Consider the following 25,774-nt stretch of genomic DNA (forward strand, 5'->3'; position numbering starts at 1 on the left):
GAAGGGAAGGGAGAAGGGAAGGGAGAAGGGAAGGGAGAAGGGAAGGGAGAAGGGAAGGGAGAAGGGAAGGGAGAAGGGAGAAGGGAAGGGGGAAGGGAAGGGAGAAGGGAAGGGAGAAGGGAAGGGGGAAGGGAAGGGAGGAGAGAAGAAAAGAGAGAAGGGAGAAAAGAGAAGAGATACAAAAGGAGAGAAGAGAGAAGAACAGAGAAAAGAAGGGAAGGAGGGAAGGAAGTAAGGAAAAGAGAAAGGGATGGAGGGAGAGAGGGAAGGAAGGAAAAAAGGAAGGAAGAAAGGAAGATGAACAAACAGAACTTTAAACCCTATGTCTCACAAATGCATAAACACTCAAAGTGGAATCATGGACCTAAATACAAAACATGAATTTATACAACTTGTAGAGTAAAATACAGGAGAAAATCTTAGAACTCTTAGGGCAGGCAAAGATTCCTCAGACAGTACCTAAAAAATGTGAACTTTAAAAAAAAATCAGAAATTGAACTTAAAATTTTCTACTCCCCCAAAAGATACTGTGAACAATTTTTTAAAACTAAGTTACAGGGGCACCTGGGTGGCTCAGTCGTTAAGCATCTGCCTTCAGCCCAGGGCGTGATCCCAGGGTCCTGGGATCGAACCCCACATCGGGCTCCCTGCTCCACTGGGAGCCTGCTTCTTCCTCTCCCACTCCCCCTGCTTGTGTTCCCTCTCTCGCTGGCTGTTTCTCTGTCAAATAAAGAGGAAGAAAGGAAAGAGAGGAGGAAAGAAGGAAAGGAGGAAAGGAGAAAGAAAAGAAAAAAGAAAAAAAGAAAAGTAAGTTACATACTGGAAGGAAACATCCCAATACATATCCCTGACAAATAGCTTATATTCAGAATAGATAGAATTCTTACAGTTCAATTCAAAAGTCTAAAGGATGAATAGCATTAACCACTGTCAACATTAAATAATTAAAACATGGGTCAAAAGATTTGAACAGACATTTCAAAGAAAAATGAATGAACAATTAGCACATGAAAAGATGTTCTCTATCATCAGTCATTAAAAATAAAAATCAGCAAATTAAAGCCAGCAATTAAAATCACAAGATACCATTATACACACCCATCAGAAGGGCTAAAATGAAAAGACTGACAATACGAAGTGATGATGAAGATGTGGAGTAACTGGGTCTCTTACACATTCCTGGTGGGAGGATAAAATGGTACAACCACTTTGGAAACCAATGTGGCGGTTTCTTACTAAGTTAAAAAAAAAATTATACTTATCATATGACCCAGCGTTTCTAGGTATTTACAAGAGAAAGGGAAGTCTATGTCCATATAAAAACCTGCCCCTGAATGTTCAGAGCAGCTTTATTCATAATAGCCATTAGCTGGAAGCAGTCCAAACATATATCAGCTTGTAAACAAGTAAACCATTTGTGATTAATCCATCCAAAAGATTACCACTCAGCAATAAAAATTAACGGACTACTGATATTCATAACACGGATAAATCTCAGACATAATGCTGAGTGAAAGAAACCAGAAAAAAGGCTACATACTGTCCTACTCCAATTATATGAAATTCTAGAATAGGCAAACTGATCTATAATGATAGAAAGCAGACTGGAGGCTGGGATGAAAACTGAATATACATGGTTATAAGGTGATAGTTACAAGGGTGTGTTTGCTAAAATACAGCAAACTCTACGCTTAAAATGAGTACATTTTATCAGAGGTAAATTATACCTCATAAATACAACTCAAAAACAGAATAATTAGAAGGTTTTGACATGAATTCATGATTAAAAGACCTAGAAATATCAACATCCCAATAGCAAGAAATACACCTAACACCCTGAACTTAGTTTGTAAATATCATTCTCCACTAAAAAGAGTCAGGGCTCCTTGGAAAAGTGGCCGATTCCAGGACTGGCACAAGGAAAGTATGAGTCTAGAATGCTTTGTGCCAGAAAAGCAAAGATATGCTCAAAGACAACAAAGGACATGTGCAGTGAAGACAGAAGCAGGTCTGAAGGGTTGCTGGCCGATGTGGGAAGAATCTGACATCAGGAAGGAGGACTCTGACGGATTAAATAAACAACACTGGGGGGGAAGAGGGACCAATAAATGCAAGGTTACAGGTTGGGGTGTATGTGTGAGAGAAAAGCTGCTCTTTAAGAAGGATGCCCGCTAACAGAGGGGAAAAAGAATGGCGCAATAAGAAAATAACCACGTCACACCTCCGATGTACTAACGCAAGCAAGAACATTCACTGGACGTTAGAGCTCTTGGGTAAAAGTTGAGAAACAAGACATTCATCTACCTCAGAGTATCAACCTACAGCTTACCTAGTAAACACAAAAGAAAAATGTGTGTTCACAACGGAGAGATTTGGGGGTCACTGCCTTGACCCAGTGGTCAAGCTTGGTGTCACCACCTGTAAGATGACCTAACAACATATGCCACTCCGCCGACTGCAGTCGGGGGATGAGGTCATCCATGTGGTATTCTTGCTAAACGGGTCTGGCCTGATACATTTATGAGATGACAACCAAATGCAGCTTACTGTGTGTGTGGACTTATCATCATGGTCAAACCTATGAACTATTTACATTTCTACTTTCCTCAAAGCTTCTAGGAAAGTAGGCACTGTTGCAGCAAAGAATCCCAGCCTAAGAGTATAATATTATGGCGACAATATCAGACCAGAAAAAAGGGTTACTACTTTGGAGGTCCCCCACCCCACAAGAGCCCATCCTCTCTCCAGCCACCATTGTTAAAATACTTTCCTTCTAAAAATTTCAAGTAAGTTTCATCTATTCTACTATCCCTTGTATAGATCTATATACTTTAGTAAAATTTGATATTTATTGAAAATATGAACATAATTGCCAATGAGCATGAATCTTTATTCAGATGTATCAGAAAGTAAAACTTAAATAATATCAAACATATAGTTAGGTCTGCAGAAAAATTCTGCAAACACGCTAATACAGTTCAGTATTGTAAGCTGTTGCCCCCTTTAAAATGTGATCCTTTTGCTACACATTCCCCAAAATGTGTCAAGAGTCCTGAACCCTTTCATGATAGAGAGCATCTCTGTGTCAGTGGTGTTCAGCACGTGAAAGAAGTGTTTAACCAACGGTAGATTTTACTCAGTCTGGGTACCTACAGCTCTAACCAATACCTGATGGCTGGTCTCATTTTTGTACCAGCCTTTTCATGTGACTGACAGACTCATATACAAAGAAGATAATCCACATTACAAAAAAAGTTATAAATACTATGGACTTGAAACCATTAAAAAAAATCAGTGTGGTCTCAGAATATGTACTCTGGTGCTGTGTGTGTGTGTGTGTGTGTGTGTGTGTGTGTGTAGAGGAGGATACTGGGAGCATATATTGGACTGTTCAACTTCTTTTCCATCATTACATAAAAGGTAGCAGAGTTCACTACAAGAATGGTGGCATTGGCCATGCTCGATTTGTCGATTTGCTTTCCTGAATGAGTACAGACCCCAAAGATTTTTGCTCTAGTTTGCTCAGAACTATAAGTATGTGAGAAAGTACCAATTCCTTCATTTCTATTTCTTAATTTCTCCACATGAAAACCAACTACCCATCTCCCATTACTCTCATGGAGAAAAGTTGTGCTGGTGGTGGGGGGAGGTCTTTAAAGTACTGAGATATTCTTAAAAGATGCTGGTTATTGGTTATCGGCCATCCAGTTTCAGCATTAAGTGTGTTCTGGGACGGGGACACACACACACACACACACACACACACACACACACACACACTCTTTTAAGACAAGTTCTCAGAAAAACACATACTTCCATCTCTTTCCCAGGCATTAAGATGTAACCTCTCTTTTCACAGAAATGGAAATTAATAAAATACTCTTTGTTTTATTACTCGTCAACCCTGTTGCCTTGTCCCTTGTTCCATGTAAGATCCTTCTACCTGAAGGTTTCTTCCCCAGTATTTAATTAACATCTAATATTACTTCAAAAAAGGATTTAAGGCATTACAAAGATACACATGTAAAAGAAAATTAAACAGAGATGCCTGACAATCAATAGCTTTCCTATATATCAGCAAATATCGTGGAAAGTAGCATTACCACAGCAAGAGCAAATATGGAGTGTTAGGCATAAACTTATTGAGAACAGTGCAGGAACCATCGGAGGGAAATTTAAAAACTTCATTAAAAAACAGAAACGATGTGAATGAGGGCAGAGAATGACCGTGGCAGAGACTGTTGGCTGCCTACTCAATATCCACTCTCCTCTTCCTTGATAGCTGAGCTTCAGTTTGGTTTAGACGGTGACCAGCTGACATGACTGAGAAGAGAGTGACCCCTCTCTCATGCCAGGGGTAAGTTCTCACCTGCCAGTGATTAGTTTGAGTACTGGCAGTTCTGGTCATCGGAAGAACTGTGCTTAGCTGCTTCTGGGAAAGGTTCCCTCACTTCCAAGAGACTCCTAAGTTCCTCTTCCACCTCAGTACATAGTCCTGTTTAGATGTGATGGTGGGAACTGTAGTGGCCATTTTGTAACCAGGAGAAGGCAAAGACAAAACTAACATTCTGAGGATGGCAGTGGCGACAGATGGAAATGACTCTGGACCCTTGATGACATAACTGAGATGTTCAGTCAGACAACCTGGAAACCTGCTTTACATCTGGACTTCCTGATGAGAATGTGGCTCCTTGTTCACTGCAGCCTAGCCCCCTCCTAGGCTCACAGGAAGACTCCATGTCTCAGCATTCCTTGCAGTTAGGAGGGAGTCATGAGGCAGATTTTGGACCGTGGAATACAGGAAGAAGTCATGTAAGTCAGACCCAAGTCTGGTCCTTAGAAATAACCTCTGTGGATGAATTCTACCAGACATTTAAAGAACAGTTAATACCTATTCTCAAACTATTCCAAAAAATAGAGGAAGGAAAGAAAGCTAGGAAGCCAGCATTACTATGATATCAAAACTAGACAAAGACACTACAAAAAAAACTACAGGCCAATACTCCTGATGAACACAGATGCAAAAACTCACAATAAAATATTGGCAAATGGCATTCAGTAACACATTAAAAGGATCATTCACCACAATCCAGTGAGATTTATTCCAAGGATGCAAGGACTGTTCAATATTCACAAATCAATCAACATGACACATCACATTAACACAATGAAGGATAAAAGTTATATGATCCTCTCAAACAGATGTAGAAACAGGACTTGATAAACGTCAACACCTGTTCATGATAAAAACTCTCAACAAAAGGAGATTTCAAGGGAACATACTTCAACATAATAAAGGCCATACATGAAAAACCCAACACTAACATCACACTCAATGGTGAAAAACTAAAGCTTTTCCTCTAAGATTAGGAACAAAACAAAGATGTCCATTCTCACCACTTTTATTCAACATTGTACTGGAAGTCTTAGCTACGGCAATCAGGAAAGAAAAATAAAAGGCATTGAAAATAGTAAGGGAAACTCTATTTGCAGATGACAGGATAGTATATATAGAAAGTCCTAAAGACTACCAAAAACTGTTAGAATAAATTAATTCAGTAAAGTGACAGAATACAAAATGAATACAGAAATCTGTTGCATTTCTATAAACTGATAATGAAGTGGCAGAAAGAGAAATTAAGAAAACAATTCCGCTTACAATTGTACCAAAAATAACAACTAGGAATAAATTTAACCAAGGATATGAAAGACCTATACTCTGAAAATTATAAAACATCAACAAAAGATATTGAAGATGACATAAACAGAAAAATATTCCATCCTCGTGGATTGGAAGAATTGATGTTGTTAAAATGTCTGTACTACCCAAAGTAATCTACAAATTCAATGCAACGCCTTATCAAAATTACCAATAGTATTTTTCACAGTACAATAGCACTAAAATTTGTATGGCACCACAAAAAACCACGAATAGCCAAACCAATCTTGAGAAAGAACAAAGCTGTTACCATCACAATCTCATGTTTCAAACTATAATACAAGTTTTAGTAATCAGGGTGCTTGAGTGGCTCAGTCGGTTAAGCATCTGCCTTCGGCTCAGGCTCCCTGCTCAGTGGGGGGTCTACTACTCCCTCTGACCTTCCCCTGTCTTGTGCCCTCCTCTCTCTTTCTCTCTCTCTCACTCTCAATAAAATCTTAAAAAAAAATTAAAAACCACACAGTTTTAGTAATATAAACAGTCTGGTACCAACACAAAAACAGACACATACATCAATGGAACAGAGTACAGAGCCCAGAAATAAACCCATACCTATATGGCCAACTAATCTACGACAAAGGAGGTAAGAATATATAATGTGGAAAAGACAGTCTCTTCAATAAATGGTATGGGGAAAAATGGACAGCTACATGCAAAAGAATGAAACTGAACTACTTTCTTAACTCCATATACAAAAATAAACTCAAAATTGATTAAAGACCTAAATGTGAGACTTGAAACCATAAAACTGCTAAAAGAAAACATAAGCAATAATCTCTTGGACATCAGCCTTAGCAACATTTGTCTAGAGGAAACAAAAACAAGGGAAACAAAAGCAAAATAAACCATTGGAACTACACCAAAATAAAAAGCTTTTGAACAGCAAGGAAGCCATCAACAGAACAAAAAGGAAACCTAGTAAATGGGAGAAGATATTTGCAAATGAGATATCCAAAAAGGGGTTAATATCCAAAGTATATAAAGAACTCATACTATGCAACACCAGAAGAACAAACAATCTAATTAAAAAATGGACAGAGGACCTGAATAGACATTTTTCCAAAGAAGACATACAGATGGCCAACAGATACATGAAAAGATGCTCAGCATCACTAATCATTGGGGAAATGCAAATCAAAACCAGAATGAGATAACACCTCACACTCATCCGAATGGCTAGTATCAAAAAGACAAGAAATAACAAGCGTCGGTGAGGTTGTGGAGAAAAGAAACCCCTCAAGCAGGGTTGGTGGAATGTCAAACTGGTGTAGCCACTGAAAAACAGTATAGAGTTTCCTCAAAAAAATAAAAATAGAAATACTGTATGATCCAGTAATTCTACTACTGGATATTTACCCAATGAAAATGAAAACACTAATTTGAAAAGATATATGCACCCCTATGTTTATTGCAATTTGATTTACAGTAGCCAAGATATGGAAGCAACCCAAGTGTCCATCGATATTTGAATGGATAAAAAAAGATGTGGTATATACATACAATGGAATATTACTCAGCAATAAGAATGAGATCTTGCCACTGTGACAACATGGATGGACCCAGAAGGTACTGGGCTAAATGAAATAAGTGTGACTGAGAAAGACAAATACCATGATTTCACTTATATGTGCAAGATACAGTGATAAAAAAAATCTTAAAAGCGGGAAGACAAAAAGAAGTCCTTAACTTACAAGGGAAAACCCATACAGCTAGCTGGAGATTTCTCAACAGAAACTTGACAAGCTACAAGAGAATGGCCTGATATATTCAACGCGCTGAATGGGAAAATACCTGAAGCGAAGAATACTCTAGCCAGCAAGGATATAATTCAGAATAGAAGGGGAAATAGTTTCCCAGACAAACAAAAACTATAGGAGTTTGTGACCACTAAACTATCCCTGTAAGAAATATTAAAGGGGACTCTGCAAAAGGAAAGACCAAAAATGTCAAAGAAAGGATCAGAGAAAATTTCCAGAAACAACAACAAAACGAGTAATAAAATCCATAAATACATAGCTATCAATAATTACTCTGAATGTAAACAGACTAAATGCTCCAATCAAAAGACAAAGGGTGTCAGAATGGATTAACCCCCCCCAAATAAACAACAAGATCCATCTATATGCTCCCTACAAGATACTCATTTTAGACCTAAAGACACCTGCAGATTGAAAGTGAGGGGGTGGAGAAACATTTATCACACAAATAGATGTCAAAAAAAAAGAGTTAGCAATACTTATATTGGACAAACTAGATTTTAAAATAAAGACTGTAGGGGCACCTGGGTGGCACAGTGGTTAAGCATCTGCCTTCAGCTCAAGGCGTGATCCCGGCATTATGGGATTGAGCCCCACATCAGGCTCCTCCGCTATGAGCCTGCTTCTTCCTCTCCCACTCTCCCTGCTTGTGTTTCCTGTCTCACTGGCTGTCTCTATCTCTGTTGAATAAATAAAATAAAATCTTTAAAAAATAATAAAAATAAAATAAAGACTGTAAAAAGAGACAAAGAAGGGCATTACATAATCATAAAGTAGACAATCCAACAAGATATAATGATTATAAATATTTAATGCCCCCAACATGGGAACACCTAAATATATAAAACAATTAATAGCAAACATAAAAGAACTAATTGATAACATAAAAACAGTAAGGGATTTTAATACCCCACTTAAATCAATGGGCAGATCATCTAAACAGAAAATCAACAAGGATAAAATGGCTTTGAATGACACACTGGACCAAATGGACTTAACAGATACAGTCAGAATATCCATCCTAAAACAGCAGAAAACAAGTTCTTTTCAAATGCACATGGAACATTCTGCAGAATAGATCACATATTAGGTCACAAATGAGGCCTCAACAAATACAAAAGGACTGAAATCATACCATGCACCTTTTCTGACCACAATGCTATTAAACTAGAAATCAAGCACAAGAAAAAATTTGGAAAGACCACAAATACATGGAGGTGAAACATGCTACTTAACAATGAATGATTCAACCAGGAAATCAAAGAAGAAATAAAAAAAAACATGGGAACAAATTAAAATGAAAACGCAACGGTCTAAAACCTTAGGGATGCAGCAAAGGCAGTCCTAAGAGGGAAGTATGTAGCAATAAAGGCCTACCTCAAGAAGAGAGAAAAGTCTCAAACGACATAACTTACATTTAAAGAAGCTAGAGAAATAACAAAGCCTAAAGCCAGTGGGAAGAAGAAAATAAGATTAAAGCAGAAATAAATGATATAGATACCACAAAAGCAACAGAAGAGATCAATGAAACCAGTAGCTGGTTCTTTGAAAAAAGTAATAAAACTGATAAACCTCCAGATACACTTATCAAAAAGAGAGGCACCTGGGTGGTCAGTCAGTTAAGCGGCTGCCTTCAGCTCAGGTCATGATCCCAGGGTCCTGGCACCCAGCCCTGTATCAGGTTCCCTGCTCAGCGGGGAGTCTCCTTCTCCCTCTGCCTCTGCAGTTCCCCCACTTAAAATCTTAAAAAAAAAAAAAAAAAGAAGAAGAAGAAAGAAATGAGAAAAAATTAAATAAAATCTCAAATGAGAGAGGAGAAATAACACAGAAATACAAACAAATTAAGCAAAGACTATGAAAAACTATGCCAACAAACTGGACAACTTGGAAGAAATGGATAAACTCCTGGAAGCATATATCCTACCAAAACTGAAACAGGAAGAGAGAAAACTTGAATAGGACAACAACCAGCAAAGAAATTTATCAGTAATTTAAAAACTCCTAACACATAAAAGTCCAGGGCCAGATGGCTTCACAGGTGAATTCTGCCAAACATTTAAAGAAGAGTTAATAGCCATTCTTCTCACATTCTTTCAAAAAATAAAAAAAGGAAGCAAAACTTCGAAATCCATCCTATGAGGGCAGAATTACCCTGATACCAAAACCAGATAAAGATTCCACTAAACTACAGAACTACAGGCCAATATCCCTGGTGAACGTGGATGCAAAAATTCTCAGTAAGATACTAGCACACCAAATCCAACAAAGCATGAAAAAAAATCATTCACCATGATCAACTGGGATTTTTTCCTGGGTTGCAAGGGTGGTTCAACGCTCATAAATTTATTAATGTGATACACCACATTAATAAAAGACATGGTAAGAACCATATGATCCTTTTAGTAGATGCTGAAAAAGCATTTACCAAACATCTCTTCATGATAAAAACCCTCAACAAAGTAGGTTAGAGGGAACATGACTTCAACATCATAAAGGCCACATATGAAAAACCTACAGCTGATCTTATCCTCAAAGGGGAAAAACTGACAGCTTTTCCTCTATAGTCAGGAACAAGACAGGGATGTCCACACAGTAGTGGAAGTTCAAGCTACAGCAATCAGACAACAAAAAGAAATAAAAAGCATTCAAACCACCAAGGATACTGATACTTTCACTATTGCAGAGAACATGATACTCTGTGTAGAAAACTCAAGACACCACCCAAAAAAATTGCTAGAACTGATAAATTCATTAAAGTCACAGGATACAAAATCAACATACAGAAGTATATTGCATTTCTATATACCAATAATGAAGCAGCAGAAAGAGAAATTAAGGAATCAATCCGATTTAGAATTGTACCAATAACTATAAGATACCTAGGAATAAACCTAACCAAAGAGGTGAAAGACCTATACTCTGAAAACTATAAAACAGTGATGAAAGCAAAAGGAGAGAACACAAAAAAATGGAAAGACATTCCATGCTCATGGATTGGAATAACAATTATTATTAAAATGTCTATACTACCCAAAGCTATCTACACATTTAATGCAATCCCTATCAAAATAGCAACAGCATTTTTCACAGAGCTAGAACAACCAATCCTAAAATTTGTATGGAAACTCAAAAGACTCCAAATAGCTAAAGCAATCTTGAAAAAGAAAAGCTAAGCTGGAGGCATCTCAATTCTGGACTTCAAGTTGTATTACAAAGTTGTCATGATCAAGAGAGTATGGTACTGGCGCAAAAACAGACACACAGATCAATGGAACAAGATAGAAAACCCAGAAATGAACCCACAACTATATGGTCAATTAATCTTTGACAAAGCAGGAAAGCCTATCCAATGAGAAAAAGACAAGTCTCTTCAACAAATAGTGTTGGGAAAACTGGACAGCAACATGCAAAACAATGAAACTGGACCACTTTCTTATACCAAATGTAAAAATAAATTCAAAATGGATTAAAGACCTAAATGTGAGACCTGAAACCATAAAAATCCTAGAAGAGAACACAGGCAGTAACCTCTTGGACATCGGCCATAGCAACCTCTTTCTAGATAGGTCCCCTGAGGCAAGTGAAACAAAAGCAAAAATAAACTATTGGGACTATATCAAAATAAAAAGCTTCTGCACAGTGAAGGAAAGAATCAACAAAACTAAAAGGCAACCTATGGAATGAAACAAGATATTTGCAAGTGAAATATCTGATAAAGGGTAATTATCCAAGATATATAGAGAACTTCTAAAACTCAATACCCAAAAAATGACTAATCCAATTAAAAAATGGCCAGAAGACATGGATAGGTATTTTTCCAAAGACATACTGATGTCCGACAGACACATAAGAAGATGCTTATCATCACTGATCATCAGGGAAATACAGATCAAAACCACAATGAGATACCACCTCACACCAGTCAGAATGGCTAAAATCAACAACACAGGGAACAACAGATGCTGGTGAGGATGCAGAGAAAGGGGAGCCCTCTTACATTGTTGGTGGGAATGCAAACTGAAGCAGCCACCCTGGAAAACAGTATGGAGGTTCCTCAAAAAGTTAAAAATAGAACAATCCTACAATCCAGCAATCGCACTACTAGGTATTTATCTAAGGAATACGAAAATACTCATTCAAAGGGATACATGCACTCCAATGTTTATAGCAGCATTACCTGCATTAGCCTAATTATGGAAACAGCCCAACTATCTACTGACTGATGAATAGATGTGGCATGTACATACAATGGAACATTAGCCATAAAATGAAATGTTGCCATTTGCAACGACAAGGATGGAGCTAGAGTATAATACTAAGCGAATTTAGTCAAAGAAAGACAAATACCATATGATTTCCTAATATGTAGAATTTAAGAAACAAAAGAAACAAAGAAGGGGTGGGGAAGAGAGAGGCAAACCAAGAAACAGATTCCTTACAAGAGAGAGCAAACTGAGGGTTACCAGAGGGGAAGTGGGTGGGGATGGGTGAAATAAGGTGATGGGGATTAAGGAGGGCACCTGTTGTGATAGCACCCGGCGATGTATGAAAGTGTGGAATCACTATGTTGTACACCTGAAATGTTACACTGTATGTTAACTGGAATTTAAAGAAAAACTTTTTAAAAATTCCTAAAGAGGAAAACAAGAGCATAAAAGTTAAAAATCACAGAGCCTACCTTCTCAGTATGTCCAGCAGGAATGGAAGGTAATAGGTCAACAGTTAAATAGAACCATTCAAGAAAAATGAAAACAATTAATAGGACATGAGGCCCAAATACGAGCTCCAATGACTGTGCATACTAGAACTTTTCTGCAAAGCAAGGCTGCAGCACCCCCAACAGAAAAAGACTCCCCAGGGAGGTCTCCAGCACTTTTGCCAGTGTGAACAGATGTAGCTGAGGAACTTTGCAAAGTTATAAAAATATCCCCAAACTGTCATTTGACCTTTAAAAATGACACTGGCATTTCAATCTTGCAACACCAAGTTTATTTAGATGATAAACAACACATCCACACATGGATCCTACTTAAATTCCCGTTCCCGTCGGCTGACAGCAGCATCTCGAGGCCACAGAGACTGTCAGGGTTGGTACCTTTTTGATGGCTCAGGGCTTCTGACATTCTGCCTTCTGGAGCCTTTCCATCGCTCCTGTGGCCACCAACTTCTGATAGAGCATATGTCCAAATCGATAGGCAAGTTGCCCTATTTGCCCACTTTCCAGGTGTATCAGCTCACTTAAATGTCACAACTACTACCTACATTTGTATGGGGCCCTGTAAGGCAGCTATTAGGGCTTTTCCTCAGGTGTAAGATAGGCAGCCTCAGAGATCCCATGAAAATTAAATACCAGCGTACACACCCAAATACTCGGGCAGGGCCTAGCACAGAGCAAGCCATCGGAAACCATGAGTCAAGTTCCCCTGAGGTCATGCACACATTCTCCAGGTCCTAACTTAGTGCTCTTTCTACCAAAACTGCAGTTTTCAGACTTGGGGTGCATGGTCCCTGAATAAAGACTCTCGTTGGAATATTTGAGCACACAGCTTTCAGGGAATAAATTCCCAGACCCTCGGCATTCTTACTTGCTTTCCTAAAACTGAATTCTCGGGTAGAGGGGCTGGTTCTTCTTCCCTCTGCTCCTCTCTCACTTCACAAAAAAGGGCCAACTTCTCATCCATCCTGAATCATATTAAATGTACTGTCCCACCATGCTCAAATCTCTAGGGCACCAACCAAAGGTAATTAGAACTATTGTTGTCTTTATGAGAAAGATAATGTCTTTAATGAATGGGTAATAAATCCCTTTGGAAGACAAGAGGTTTCCAATTACTTGATTTCAACAAAATTGAAGGAGACCTAATGTCATCAATAGATCATTAAATATTTTTTTTGCTGAGAGATCACCATATGGTTTTTGGCTTAGAGCTTGAGAGTTCAAAAAACTGAAGAACACCACTACAAAAAATGCTTTCCATCTTATTTACTTCTTTATGTAGACAAGGTTGACCTCATGAGAACAGAATTATGTTAAACCCCATCTCATTCCAGTAACCAGTAATATTCATCAGTGAATAGATACCAATAATAAAATGCTCCATCCATATCATTAAGAATCCAATTTCCAATAAACGTAGCTTTTATGCTGAAGAGTTAATTTTCCAAGTTGGCAACATTTATGGGTTTTTTATTACAACTGAGTAACAATTTTACAAAAATGATATGTACTCATATGCATGACATTTATGTTTTGATTACTTGTTTACTGCTACCAATTGTAGTGTTAACTCAATCTTAAGGAGTTTTTAAGACCTTAGTTTATAGCCATAGGAATTTTTTAAAAATTTAAATTCTATCTATAATCATTTTTGTTACCGCAGATATATGTGACTAGAGGATCAATAAAGGATCTTGAACCTCAAAATATTATGCTAAGATAAAATTCTGAGGGAGAACGAAAATAGAAAAAGGAACAATACAAAATTTCTAGATGTTACTGAGAAGTATATTTATCAAACGATGTTGAGTATAAAACTGTTCTAGCTTTTATAATATCCACTGTATGTAGTTTTCATTAGTAAATGTCAGTATTTATAATTCACTAAAACTTAAATGCTTTGCAACCATTTAAAGGGATTTAAAAAATTCAGACATCAATTTGAAAATATCCTAGAGAGTGCATAATTTTACTAAATTTTTTTAGGAGTCATATGAACAGAAAACAGTGATGATCATTGCACCAGACTCCTGGGTGTGACCACAACTCTTGTGAGAGACGGACCGGGAGGGTGCAGGGTCTATGAAGAAAGAACAGGGGCAGTACTCACAGCATTTGCAGGCAAGGAGGCAATCAGGGGACCCTGTGGGTAAACACACACACACACCCCACAGTCCAACTGCTACATTCCCCATTCTGGCAGGAAATAAGCAAAAAGCTTACAGAACTTCTGAAGCTTATGAAAATGTAAGCAATGTTTGAAAAAAGAAACAAGTTCAGGGTAGACTTCCTAATAATTGCCAGTCAGCTGAAGGCCAGCTCGGTGTCCCAGTTAAGGCTGGAGGGGGCCAAGCACAAGGTGAGGCCATCATAAGGGATCCTCTCTGCCTTCTGCAATCGGTGCTGGAAAGAGGAATTCTCCTGACCTTCCTACCCCTACCAAATGACCTTAAAAATCAAGCTATTGCTTGTAATCATGTGCTTTAAAAATAGATTCATTGCATTCTTCCCTTTAATTTGCGCTCTCCTTTGTCGCATACTATCTCTGATTCATTCATCCATGCCAGAAATCATCTATCCTGTAACATGCTCTGGGTCCAAGCTAGGTCCTAGGACTGCCAAGTAGCTAAAAATCACTCCTCGGACCTGCTCTGAGCTACGTGCAGGCCAACTTGCTGGCTTTCGCACGCACATTAATCAGCTTCAGACCTCCTAACCCACAGGAGTGTCAGCCTTCCACCTCCTCTCAACCTAAAACGTCCTTTAAGATGCTTTTTACTCTCTTGCACCCTCCCAGGACTCTTTGTAGACAAGCCCCGTTTAACGCTTGTCCCTCTAAGCACTGTGGTAACACCCAGGGGTGTAATTAAGACACCCAATTTAGGTAGTTCCACTTGGGTACAGACTAATTTGGGAAAGTCAGGCACCTGCCCTTCCTCCTCGCCCCCAGAAACACAGTCCAGATCTCAGAAACGGAGTATTTAGAGTCATCTAACCCCTGAAACAGGGCAGCGGCTATTTGATAGACCTCTCCACAGGGACAGTCACCCACAGAGGAGAACGAGGGAAAAAGAACTCATATTTATAACTTGCCAATAGGTCAGTACTTAAACAGCAGTCCCATGAAGCCGGCAGCTCTTGCCAAAATCCCGCAACCGCTGAGCGGGAAAGCTAGATTTGAACACAGCGTTGCTTGACTCCCAAGTTCCTCCCTGAGCTCCCCACCGGCCTCCAGGGTGAAAAGGCCCAACACTCAGCTACTTCACAAGCACCTGCATACGTGCTGCCCTTTAAATGGGCACTGCCAGGAATGCTTTGCCACACAGGCAAATATTCACGGGCCTTCTCTCGCTCTCCTTTTTAGCATGAAAGCTCTTAGAGTCAGCATAGGGGCCACATTTATCTTTAAGCTACTATTTAAGGAGCGCCTGGGTGGCTCCGTGGGTTAAGCATCTGCCTTCAGCTCAGGTCATGATCCTGGGGTCCTGATGAGCCCCGTGTTGGGCTCCCTGCTCAGGGGGGGAGCCTGCTTCTCCCTCTCCCTCCCTCCTCCCACCACTTGTGCTCTCTCGAGCACTCTCTCTCAAATAATGAAATTTTTTAAGAAGAAAAAAAAAGAATGAAGGTGAAATAAAGACGTTTTCGGACAAAAAAACAAGCAAATTTATGTTTTTTTAAAGTTACTATTTAAAAGGCTCAATATAATCCTAGACACACAACACAGACTTCAAAACTGTTATTTGACCAACAGTCTCTGTTCAGGGCTCCTTTCTGGGAAGAGATTCCTTCTGTAAGAGAGCCCCTCAAATTCTAAGCTCCTGATAATTCATTCACTTATTCAACAAATATTTAATAAGCATTTACTACATGCTACATGGTAGGCTCTGCTCTGAACGCTGAAGATACAACAATGTGCAAAAGAAAATCCCTACCCTTATGGGGTTTAGATTGTAGTGGGAGAAGCGGCCAACTGAAATACACATCCCACATTATATAATATGATCTTAAGCAGAATCCACAACAGTGTACCTTTTCCTTGATACAACTAGATGTACAAATATTTTTATGTAGTTTTTCTACTAATTTACTCCTCCACCATTATCCAAGTTCTGTTTAAAGAGTTATAGGTCAAGGGGCGCCTGGGTGGCTCACCCGTTAAGTGTCTGCGTTCGGCTCAGGTCATGATCCCAGGGTCCTGGGATTGAGCCCCACATCAGGCTCCTCCGCTGGGAGCCTGCTTCTTCCTCTCCCACTCCCCCTGCTTGTGTTCCCTCTCTCGCTGTCTCTCTCAAATAAGTAAAATCTTTAAAAAAAAAAAAAAAGTTAAAGGTCAAAGATTTGCCCGATGGGTGGTCTGAAAACTAGATGGGAAAAAATGAATGCACTCCTTACACTGCTATATACACACTTTTCAAAGCCACAGATTCACACAAAAAAATGAAGACTTGGCTTTATAGGACAGGCTTGGAGAGAGAGGCTAAGTCTTCTCCCAGAACTAAGTGTCCCACTCGGGCCGCAGGAGATGGGCATGCAGCTGCCCACCCCTCCACCCCATGCCCTGCTCTCTGGATAGTCACACGCCCTCTTTGCTCAGGTTCTTTACTGTGGCTCCCTCCACTCGGAGCGCTCTTCCCCCCTGCCCTGTCACCCACGAGGCCCCATCATCCTTTAGGTCTCAGCTCACATGTCACTTCTTTTACAGTCACTCCACGTGACAACCTACAAGCCCATTAGCGGCCTCCGCTCTGTGCTCCCAGGCCTCCGCGTTTCTCCCACAGGCAGGGATCCTAGCGTGCATATGCAGTCCTGACACCTGATCTGTGAGGACTGGGAGGCACCCTCTCTGTTCACAGCGGTAGTACTCCCTGCCTGGACAAAACATAGTGCCTAGCACACAGCAGATGCTCAATTAACATTTGTTAAATGGAGAAGGCATACTAATTATATTCAAATATCTCCTCAATGTGGTCATGTGTAAGCTCAAGCAGGTAGAAGGAATCTTGCAGGGCCATACACTCTCACTGCTAACATTCAATTGTCTTAGATAACTGTTTCTCAATTAATGGAGCACGTTCAGCGTTCAGCACACTCAGCTTTCAAGAGAGAGAGGAAGATACAACTTATAAATACGTGCGTTTCAGACTGAAGGACAAGGGTCTTAGTTTCTGCATGTAACATACATTACTATTTCAAGTTCTCTTTACACTGCTGGAGATTGATTGGCGGGGGGAAGCCCCTCTTTTAAGTTTTCAGTTATTTTGAAGGAAAGACCAAATAATCTGACTTGTGGTAGAGAACCTAATCTCCCTCCTCAGCACAGACCACTCCAGGGTTTTCCCAACATGCAAAAAGACCCAACCAATGATTCATTCATTTTGGTTTGAACCCAGGGAATATTCCTAGTCCTAAAAGAAATCACAGACAAGAAAATTAAGCCCTCTATCAACAAGTGACCAGTCTGGTGACCCCGACAGCGTGGGCCATTAATGGCTGGCGTAACCAGCACACCGGTTGAAGGTTCCTACATCTTCGTGCTGCAGGGAGGAGCTGCCAGTGCGAGAGAGCAACCAGCAGGTGTCCGCATCCTCCCTGGGCTTCGGCTCCTCCCACGTGAAACAATTCTGGACTGTCCCTGACCTCCACGCTACCCCCAACAATTTTTCTTCCATTAAATTCCACCTGTCCTGAAAAGATATATGCTCAGTAGCTATAGTGGCTGATGTATATATATCAAGGGAGGGGAAAACATTTTAATATTTTATCTTCTTGCAGAAATGATCCTTTCTTTTTCACAAGAAATCTTGTTACATATTATAATACATATATAAAAGACTACAGTCTATATACTAACTTAGCCGTTTTCACCTGACTTGAAAAAGAGCAGTCTGAAATCCAATGGGCTATAAATGAGATTGTATAAGATGAAATAAAATGTTCATAAGATCAAATAATATTAGGGAAAAAAAGATCAAAAAGGAAAATTAGAAGTTGATATGTCCAAGAAGACAGACCCCAGTTTCAGTATGGCAGGGGACAGCAACAATGTTAGAATACTCCTCTTGAGGGGCACCTGGGTGATTCTGTCAGTTAAGCGATTGACTCTTGATTTCAGCTCAGGTCATGATCTCAGGGTCATGAGATCAAGCCCTGCCTTGGGCTCTGTGCTCAGCAGGGAATCTGCTTGAGATTCTCTCCCTCTGCCCCTTCCTCCACTCTCTCTCTCCCCCTAAAATAAATAAGTCTTAAAAAAAAAAAAAACTACTGTTGATCAAATGTTTTACTTACCACAATGACATATCTCCATCCAACTGTACATGTTAAATGAGATAAGCCACAGGAAGGTCAAAAATGTAGGCTCTAGGGGCACCTGGATAGTGCCAGGTGCCAGTCAGTTAAGCATCCAACTCTTGGTTTCGACTCAGATGGTGATCTCAGAGTCGTGAGATGGAGCCCCATGCTGGACTCCACACTCTCTCCCTCTCAGCCCCTCCCCCGGAATAAATACATCTTAAAAAAAAATTAAAAAGTGCAGACTCTAGAACCAGAGGACTTGGGCCCAAATTCTGTGTCTGAACAGCTGTACGACCTGTTCAAGTTACTTCCAGGCATTTCTACTCAACTATGAAATCGGGATGCCAATTATACCAAGGTAAATGACTATATTAGATTCATGCTGCACTTTTAAAAATCTCTGTGCTCACCAAAGACCTAAATATCAGCAATAGGATGAAAGAATAGAAATATACTAGTACCTACCTTCCAGGGGCTATTGTGAGGAACGAATAAGTTAAAACACCTAAAACCCTCAGGGGGGTTCCTGGCCCATAGTGAAGCGCTCAACTGATATCAACTACATTCTGTTTGTATCCATAGTAAAGAGTATTTTAACATTTATTTTAAATTATGCACAAGAATTACCAGGCATGAACAATGGATTATCTTCATTTATTGCTGTGAATTGGAAATCTGTTCTAAACCTACCTACTTACTTACCTACCTACAGACTGGTGTAACAATTTTATTTGTGTTTTGGAGGGAGGACTTGAGATCCATGCAAAACCTAAATATCGTGCTTCAACGGCACTGCAAGTCAAGTATATAATGTGTTAACTACACGGACTGAGCAAATGTTTCCTCAGACTTCAAAACATTTGAATAGACATATCTGAACATTACTGAATTCCGCACCCAAAAAAAAAAAAAACACTACTTGAATACCACCTGGAATAGTTAATGAATAAGACCATTCACTTTGGTTCCTCTATTTTGCTTTTGTAGCATGCCTTAAAAGCAATTACTATTCCATTACTGTTCACACAAGAGAAAATTTACCAGCTTGTAATTTAGAGGCAAGTGGAGTAGACAGAAGAAAATGGAGTCACCCACTATAGTTTCCAAGGAGCAGGAGACAACAGTCTAAATGTTTAAGAGACACACGTTCATTGCACCAAACAATAATCCGGGCATGTCTTCATGTCTATTCATGAGAAAGGATAATCAGGGAAAAGTAGGTTGGAGGACAAAGAATGATGGAAAAAGACAACACAGAGAGGCAGAAGAGAGATTGTCTTTTAAACCCAAATTGTTATTTCTGGTCCATTAAAATATCAAAATCCAACTGAAAACCTGTCTTCACAGAAAACTCAAAAATTAGCCCTAACTCAAGTACCGTGCACCCAGGGAGAACACGGAAAATCTTCAGATTTAACACTGACAGACTAAGAAAATTGGCTGCAGTTTTATACACACAGTTTTAGAAAATTCCAACGTTGTATCAGCCCTACAACGTGATTATTAATAAGGTTGTAGACAGGGAGAAATAAAACACAATGGGCACATTTCAGGTAAAATCGTCGTTTTATGCTACACCTGAGAGATTCTTTTAGGTTTCTTCACGTTGAAAAGATAATTACCCTACGTTAAGTAACTGGATCAAAGGTAAAAGTAAAGGTAAAGGTAGCTCTCTAGTCTCCATTCAGGAAACACAGGCAGAATTTAGTACTTGAGGGGAAGGGCAAACATTGTAAATTTGGATATCCTTTGGATTGTGGCTCCAATAAGCTGCATAGAAAGAGAGGAGCATACTGATGCTTCAGAAAGGGAACGAGACAGAAAATTAAACCTCAACTCCTCCACCTGCCCAGCGCTCAAATAGCTTAACTGCACCCAACAGAAAATCGAAACAAAGGGCCTCTTTAGTTCACTGCTTGCCAGAAAGGCATCTTCAAGATGCCTTCTCATTAACGGAGTCCTCTCGGGCCCCTCCTTAAATGTCTCACAGTTGCCCTGTCTTCCAGTCTTTGCTCATTAAAGTTAAAATTTTTAAAGTTTTTCTTCTTGCTGGGAAAGGACTGTTTGTTAACCTTTCGATTCAATTGATTTCCAAAGGTGAAAGCAACTTCCTCTGAAAAGCATCAGCTTTGTTTATTTTTTTAAAGATTTTACTTATTTGACAGAGAGAGAGCCAGCCAGCGAGACCGGGAATATGAGCAGGGGGAGTGGGAGAGGAAGAAGCAGGCTCCCAGCGGAGCAGGGAGCCCAATGCGGGGCTCGATCCCAGGACCCTGGGATCAGCTTTAAACTCAGGAAACACCGCACGGTTTTCTAGCAAAGAACAGAAGTCTCATCGATAGTGTTATTGAAAATGTAACTAGATACAGAGTCACATTTATCTGCAGTTGTGGCTTGTATTAAAGTAGCTTAAATTCTTCACAAATAGGCTTTTCCGGAGGGTTAGACAGATAGGGGGTTCCGACAGGCAGGATTACCTGTGATCTGTGGGGTAAAACCCCCTCCGTGCCACAGAAAGAGCAGGAGAAGCTGCTGGGATACTGCAAACCTGAAAAACCCTGTCCATCTCCAATGCACAGTCCAGTTTCTGTGGCTACCACTCCCCCTGAGCGTCATTAGCAAGTGGATGTGGCTGTTAATGCAGTGTTGTTTGATGCAAATATTTCTTTCCTGGCAGCATAGCTCAGTTGAGAGGGGAGGCTGAAAATCGGTTAGCTGTATGGAAGACGACGAAAGCAGCTCTCCAGTTACCAGGGAGGAATAATTGAACACAGATTGCCTGTTGCGCCTTTAATTTAATTTGGAGACCTTTCATCTTTCAGTTTCCTTCATTTGCAGCCAATGCTTAGCAAGCTAATTTGTACCTGGTTCATTTTCCTCCTTTTATCTACATTAACATCAACCATGGAAATTAGAAGCACTATGAATAAAAGATGAAGCCTGACTTGGGACATTCTCTCCTTAAGTACCATGAATTACTTAAAAACTAATTTGTGTGTATGCACAATATGGAGGACTGAGATCTATCCGCCTCACCTCTACAGCACCCTTGATGGGCATCTTCCCTTCCCCCAAGGAGTTGCAGTTTTTAGATGTTTTATCTAGTCCTACCTGTTCTCCAAGAGAGCCAATGCCTGGACTATAACGCGCATGGAATCATTAATCTTAGAACTGGTATAAGGTAGACCATCCCATTACTGCATAAAACCAAGGATGCATAAATCCCACTAACCTGACTTTTTAGAGAGTTCGATATTGCTTGCCTTACAAGGAAAAGAACGCACTGCAAAGAGGAAAACTGAATGTATCAACATATATGCATGGCGAACAGATGCCACTCTGTCCAAAAACACTGTGTGTGGGGGAGGATGAGATGTGGTGGAGAAAGGGACTAGCCTTGAAATTACTGTCTGGGAGTGGCCTCTGGGAGCTATAGAATTTCAGTTCCAAGCATATCATGTATATGACGTTTTTTTAAACAGTCCTTCTGTCATATTTTGTACCACTTGGAGCCTCTCCAAAGAAGAGTTGCACATGCTCTTAAAATAAGTTTGATTTTTTTCATTACTTCCAACTGTACAAAATTTTAGTGTCTTGTATGTTTTGCATGTTTTTCCCTTTTTAGTTTCCTCTGGGCCAATACTATTTTTTTTCTCCTCACCCTCTCCTCCTTTATATTCTCTCTTTTTCCAATGGACCAATGAAATATCTACTGGGATTTTTTTTCTTGCTGCTCAACATCCCCCACAAACAAGCCTTCCTTTCAGTTCAGGAAGCCTCAGAGAAAGACTGTACTCAATTGTTTCACTGCCTGTAATGCCAGCTCTTCCGCTCACCTAACCCCTCACACCAATAGGCTAGAACCCGGAGATAAACCAAAAATCAGTGCCCCTTCACAGCCCATCCCCCTAAAAAGTTGATTAATAATGATGTGCATTACATATACAAGACCACACATTTTTACAGGTAAGGCAACTTAAAAAAAATACTTCGGAGTTTAAAATTATGGTGTATTGAAATAAAGGTCTTTGCTTCAGAATACAAACCACTGTATCTTTTGGGGAAAGAGTATGTAAGCAGGATCAACATTAAAGCCCAACTTAAAAAAATCAGATTATATCTCTAATCTTGGTTATAATAAAGACAACCCCCCGCAGTGTCAAGCTTATCTATTTCTTCTGAAGGAACATGGAAAAAAAAGCCCTACATTGCAAAAAGATGGAGAAGGATGGAAAGCAATAAAAGGATGGAAGTCCTTTTATTCATGGAGGATGAATAGAAATGAAGGTGGCAACTGCCCTTTAAAAAAATGGATCCTTAAAAGCCATATGGACAGAAAAATTAAACTGAAAGGGAACAAAGTCACTCTCTCCCAAGGTTAAGAAAGCCAAACATTTATTAGGATGAAGGTGTGGGGCATTTATGTTTACTAGACACACAGATTCTCCAGTTTACCTGGCCNGGGGGGGGGGGGGGTGTGATGGAGTCTCAAAAGCAGGAGGTCAAGGAATTTGTGTAAGGAAAGAAAGAGTCCCACCAAGTGTCAAAGAGCCCAAGTTTTTGTTTTTTTCCAGGTATCTTTGTGTGTAAGGAAGAAAAGTGAAAACCATGCACTCTGGACTCAATCACAGAGCGCACACAAACTGCAAAATACTAGCCTCAGGAAGTAACACCTGTCTTAACCCCCTGCTGGCTCTGTGCACGAGTGGCCTTCCAAGGGAAAAGAGCCATTTCGGGGGCAGGGGACCGCGCTGCACCCAGGGCCTCATAGGACACAATGGGCAGGTGCAAGAGAGGCCTTAGGGAAAGTTGAGAAAAAGAATGGGGCTGTCCGCCTGATAATTTGGGCTGCAGAAAGACATAACCACAGGGCAGAACAGTCTCAACTCATTTACCAAAGGTTTTCCTTGGAAAAAGAGGCAATCTTCAGAATCAGGGCTTTTGCGGGGTGCAGGAAGACACAGAGGTTGGACCCACATACACACCTCGGAGAAGTTACTGTTTTCACTAATCATTTCCGTGCCATCGGACTATAAGAGAAATTTGTCTCTGGGGTGATTCTTAGTCACCATCTCCACCTTCCTCCCATATAGTTCTAGACTCGGGAGTACACCGACCTGCCCACTGAGCTGGGACCCTCCGAGACCTGTTCCTGACAGCGTGCCTCCCCCTCCCCCNTGCCCCCCCCCCCCCCCCCCCCGCGCCCGCAGCGACTCTCCCTGCCATCTGGGCTCCATCCTCAAGTCAGCCAGAGCCTCGTTCCTGGAAATCCTCGCGCCTCACCTGTGCTACTCCCACGGCTCAATCTCAGGACCAGGAGGACTGCGAAGCCCCTGGCCACACTCCCTCCCTTGAGCCACAACGGCCCTTTGGTCCACTCTCCACCCCCAAGGCCCGCGTTAACACTCCAGGGCCAGCGGAAGCTGCAGGCTGCCCGCGAGGAGCGCTCCACCTGTAGTCGCGAATCAGAGTACGGAAAACTGAGAACTCCCAAGTGCAGCCGCGGCCGGGCCGGCCCCGAGGCCCCTCCAGCGAGTCCCCCACCCCACCCCCCAAGCTGGGGCGGGCCGGCCGCTACCTCCTGAAACAGCTCCAGGCTGTAGGTGTTGTCGTCGTCCGCGAAGAAGAGCACTCCGGACTCCGCGCGCTGGTGCTGGTGCCTCTGGCGCAACCAGGCGAGACCGGCGTTACGCTGCTCCGTGGCGCGCGGCAGTCCCGGCCGCTTGTAGCGCCGCGGTGTGGGCACGTGCAGGTGCGTGCTGGGCAGCCCGGCCCGCGCCAGGAAGCGGCTCACCAGCTCGCTGCGCGCCGCCGCGTCCTCCACCAGGATCCAGTGCAGCTGCGCCACCTGGCGGAAAGTGTTGGCCAGGCGGGTCAGCTCGGCTTTCTGCACCGGGCGGCTGTAGGTGGGCGTGATGGCATAGATGGTGGGCAGAGGCGGCTCGGGCCGCGGCCGTGGCTGTGGCCGCGACTCGTTGCGCTTCTCCCAGCCGCGCCGGGGGCCAATGTCCGGGCCGCCCCTGCGGAACGGGAGTCGGGCGCCCCCGCGGCCCACCGCGTAGGGAGAAAAGTAGGGGCGCGGGGTGAGCGGGGGCGCGGGTCTGCGCGTGTCCACGTCGAGCATGATGATGACGATTAATATCCAGGGCAGAAGGATGAAGAAGCGGCTGAACAGCACGGACTTCATGGTGCGCTCTTCCCCGGCCTCTCGGACGCCCCTAAGAGGGGAGAGATGGAGGACCCCAGGGCGCAGTTTGGACGGCGGCAGCGCCCGCACTCAGGAAGCCGCGGCGGGCGCGTTCTCCATGGGGTCTGAGGATGCTGCGGGGGCCGGGAGCCGCGGGGCTCAGCCCCCTGGCGTGGGAGATCGGCGCAGGTGTCGAGAGGCTAGGGCTACAGGGAGTGCAGGCGGGCTGGCGCTGTCCCCCAGTCCCGGTGAGTCGGCGGGAAGCGGGACTCTGTCCAACCGCGCGCTGCTGGCCCCGGAGTTGTGCCGAGCGCCAGGAAAGCGGTAATCCCCAGCCGCTCTTTCTGAAGAGTGGGAGCTGGGAACCGGCTACAGGGCTCCTAGCCACTCCTGTCCCGCGGTGCTGCGGGCAAAGGGACTCCAGCGGTGTGCTCCCAGTGCGCTCTCTGGGGGCACCTTCGAGGGCGGGAGGCAGGCGCTGAGGGCTTTCCTTCGTCACATCCCAGCCGGGTTGGCGAGGACCGGGAGGGGACGCCGGGGATTTTGTGCCCCCAGCTCTGTTGGCGCGCCGCAGCGGAAGCCTGCACTCCCGTCCTTCTCTCTTCTCTTCTCAGAACCTCTCCCGGCTCCGGCAGCAAGATCCCAAAGCAAGGAAAGAAAGAAAAAGCGAGGGGGCGGGGGCTCTGCAGACTCCAGCGTCCTCCCAGTCCTCCTGTGGGAAGACAGCAGCGCTGCTACTGGCGGAGAGGGGCTGCGAGGGGGAGGTTGCGAGGGGGGCCCTGGCTCTCCGCGGGGTCTGCCGCTGACGGCCCCGAGAGCCAGCTCGGGAGGCGGCTGCTGCACCGCCGGAGGAGGGTCCCCGCGGGGCTGCGCGACCTGCGGGAACGGCTGGAGCCTCGTTCGCTCATCTCCGCGTGCTCTTAGCTTTCTGAAATACTGCAAGGTCTTTAGAGATCAGCCAGGAAACCCCATTCACGTGCGGAAAACTCGGGAGACCTGGTGGGGGGGTACTGAGGGGAAAAGGCGGAGAGGGTAAAAGATCCCCCGCCAGCTGCGGGGTTAGTGTGCTGGCGTGTGTACCCAACAGCGGCAGCAAAAAGCGC

General features: G+C 42.4%; 1 protein-coding gene across 1 annotated transcript in view; it reads right to left on the minus strand.

Annotated features, from left to right (window-relative positions):
- B3GAT2 (beta-1,3-glucuronyltransferase 2) overlaps nucleotides 1-25,420 on the minus strand; it is a 67,063-nt gene extending 41,643 nt beyond the window's left edge. Inside the window, exon 1 of the mRNA XM_034648126.1 lies at nucleotides 24,063-25,420. Within this exon, the coding sequence (XP_034504017.1) occupies nucleotides 24,063-24,671 (609 nt within the window). The 5' untranslated portion in view covers nucleotides 24,672-25,420. The remainder of the gene's footprint in view (nucleotides 1-24,062) is intronic.
- Between the last annotated feature and the right edge of the window lie 354 nt (nucleotides 25,421-25,774).

This window comes from Ailuropoda melanoleuca, chromosome 19 (assembly GCF_002007445.2).
Source record: "Ailuropoda melanoleuca isolate Jingjing chromosome 19, ASM200744v2, whole genome shotgun sequence".
In the NCBI taxonomy this organism is placed as follows: domain Eukaryota; kingdom Metazoa; phylum Chordata; class Mammalia; order Carnivora; family Ursidae; genus Ailuropoda; species Ailuropoda melanoleuca.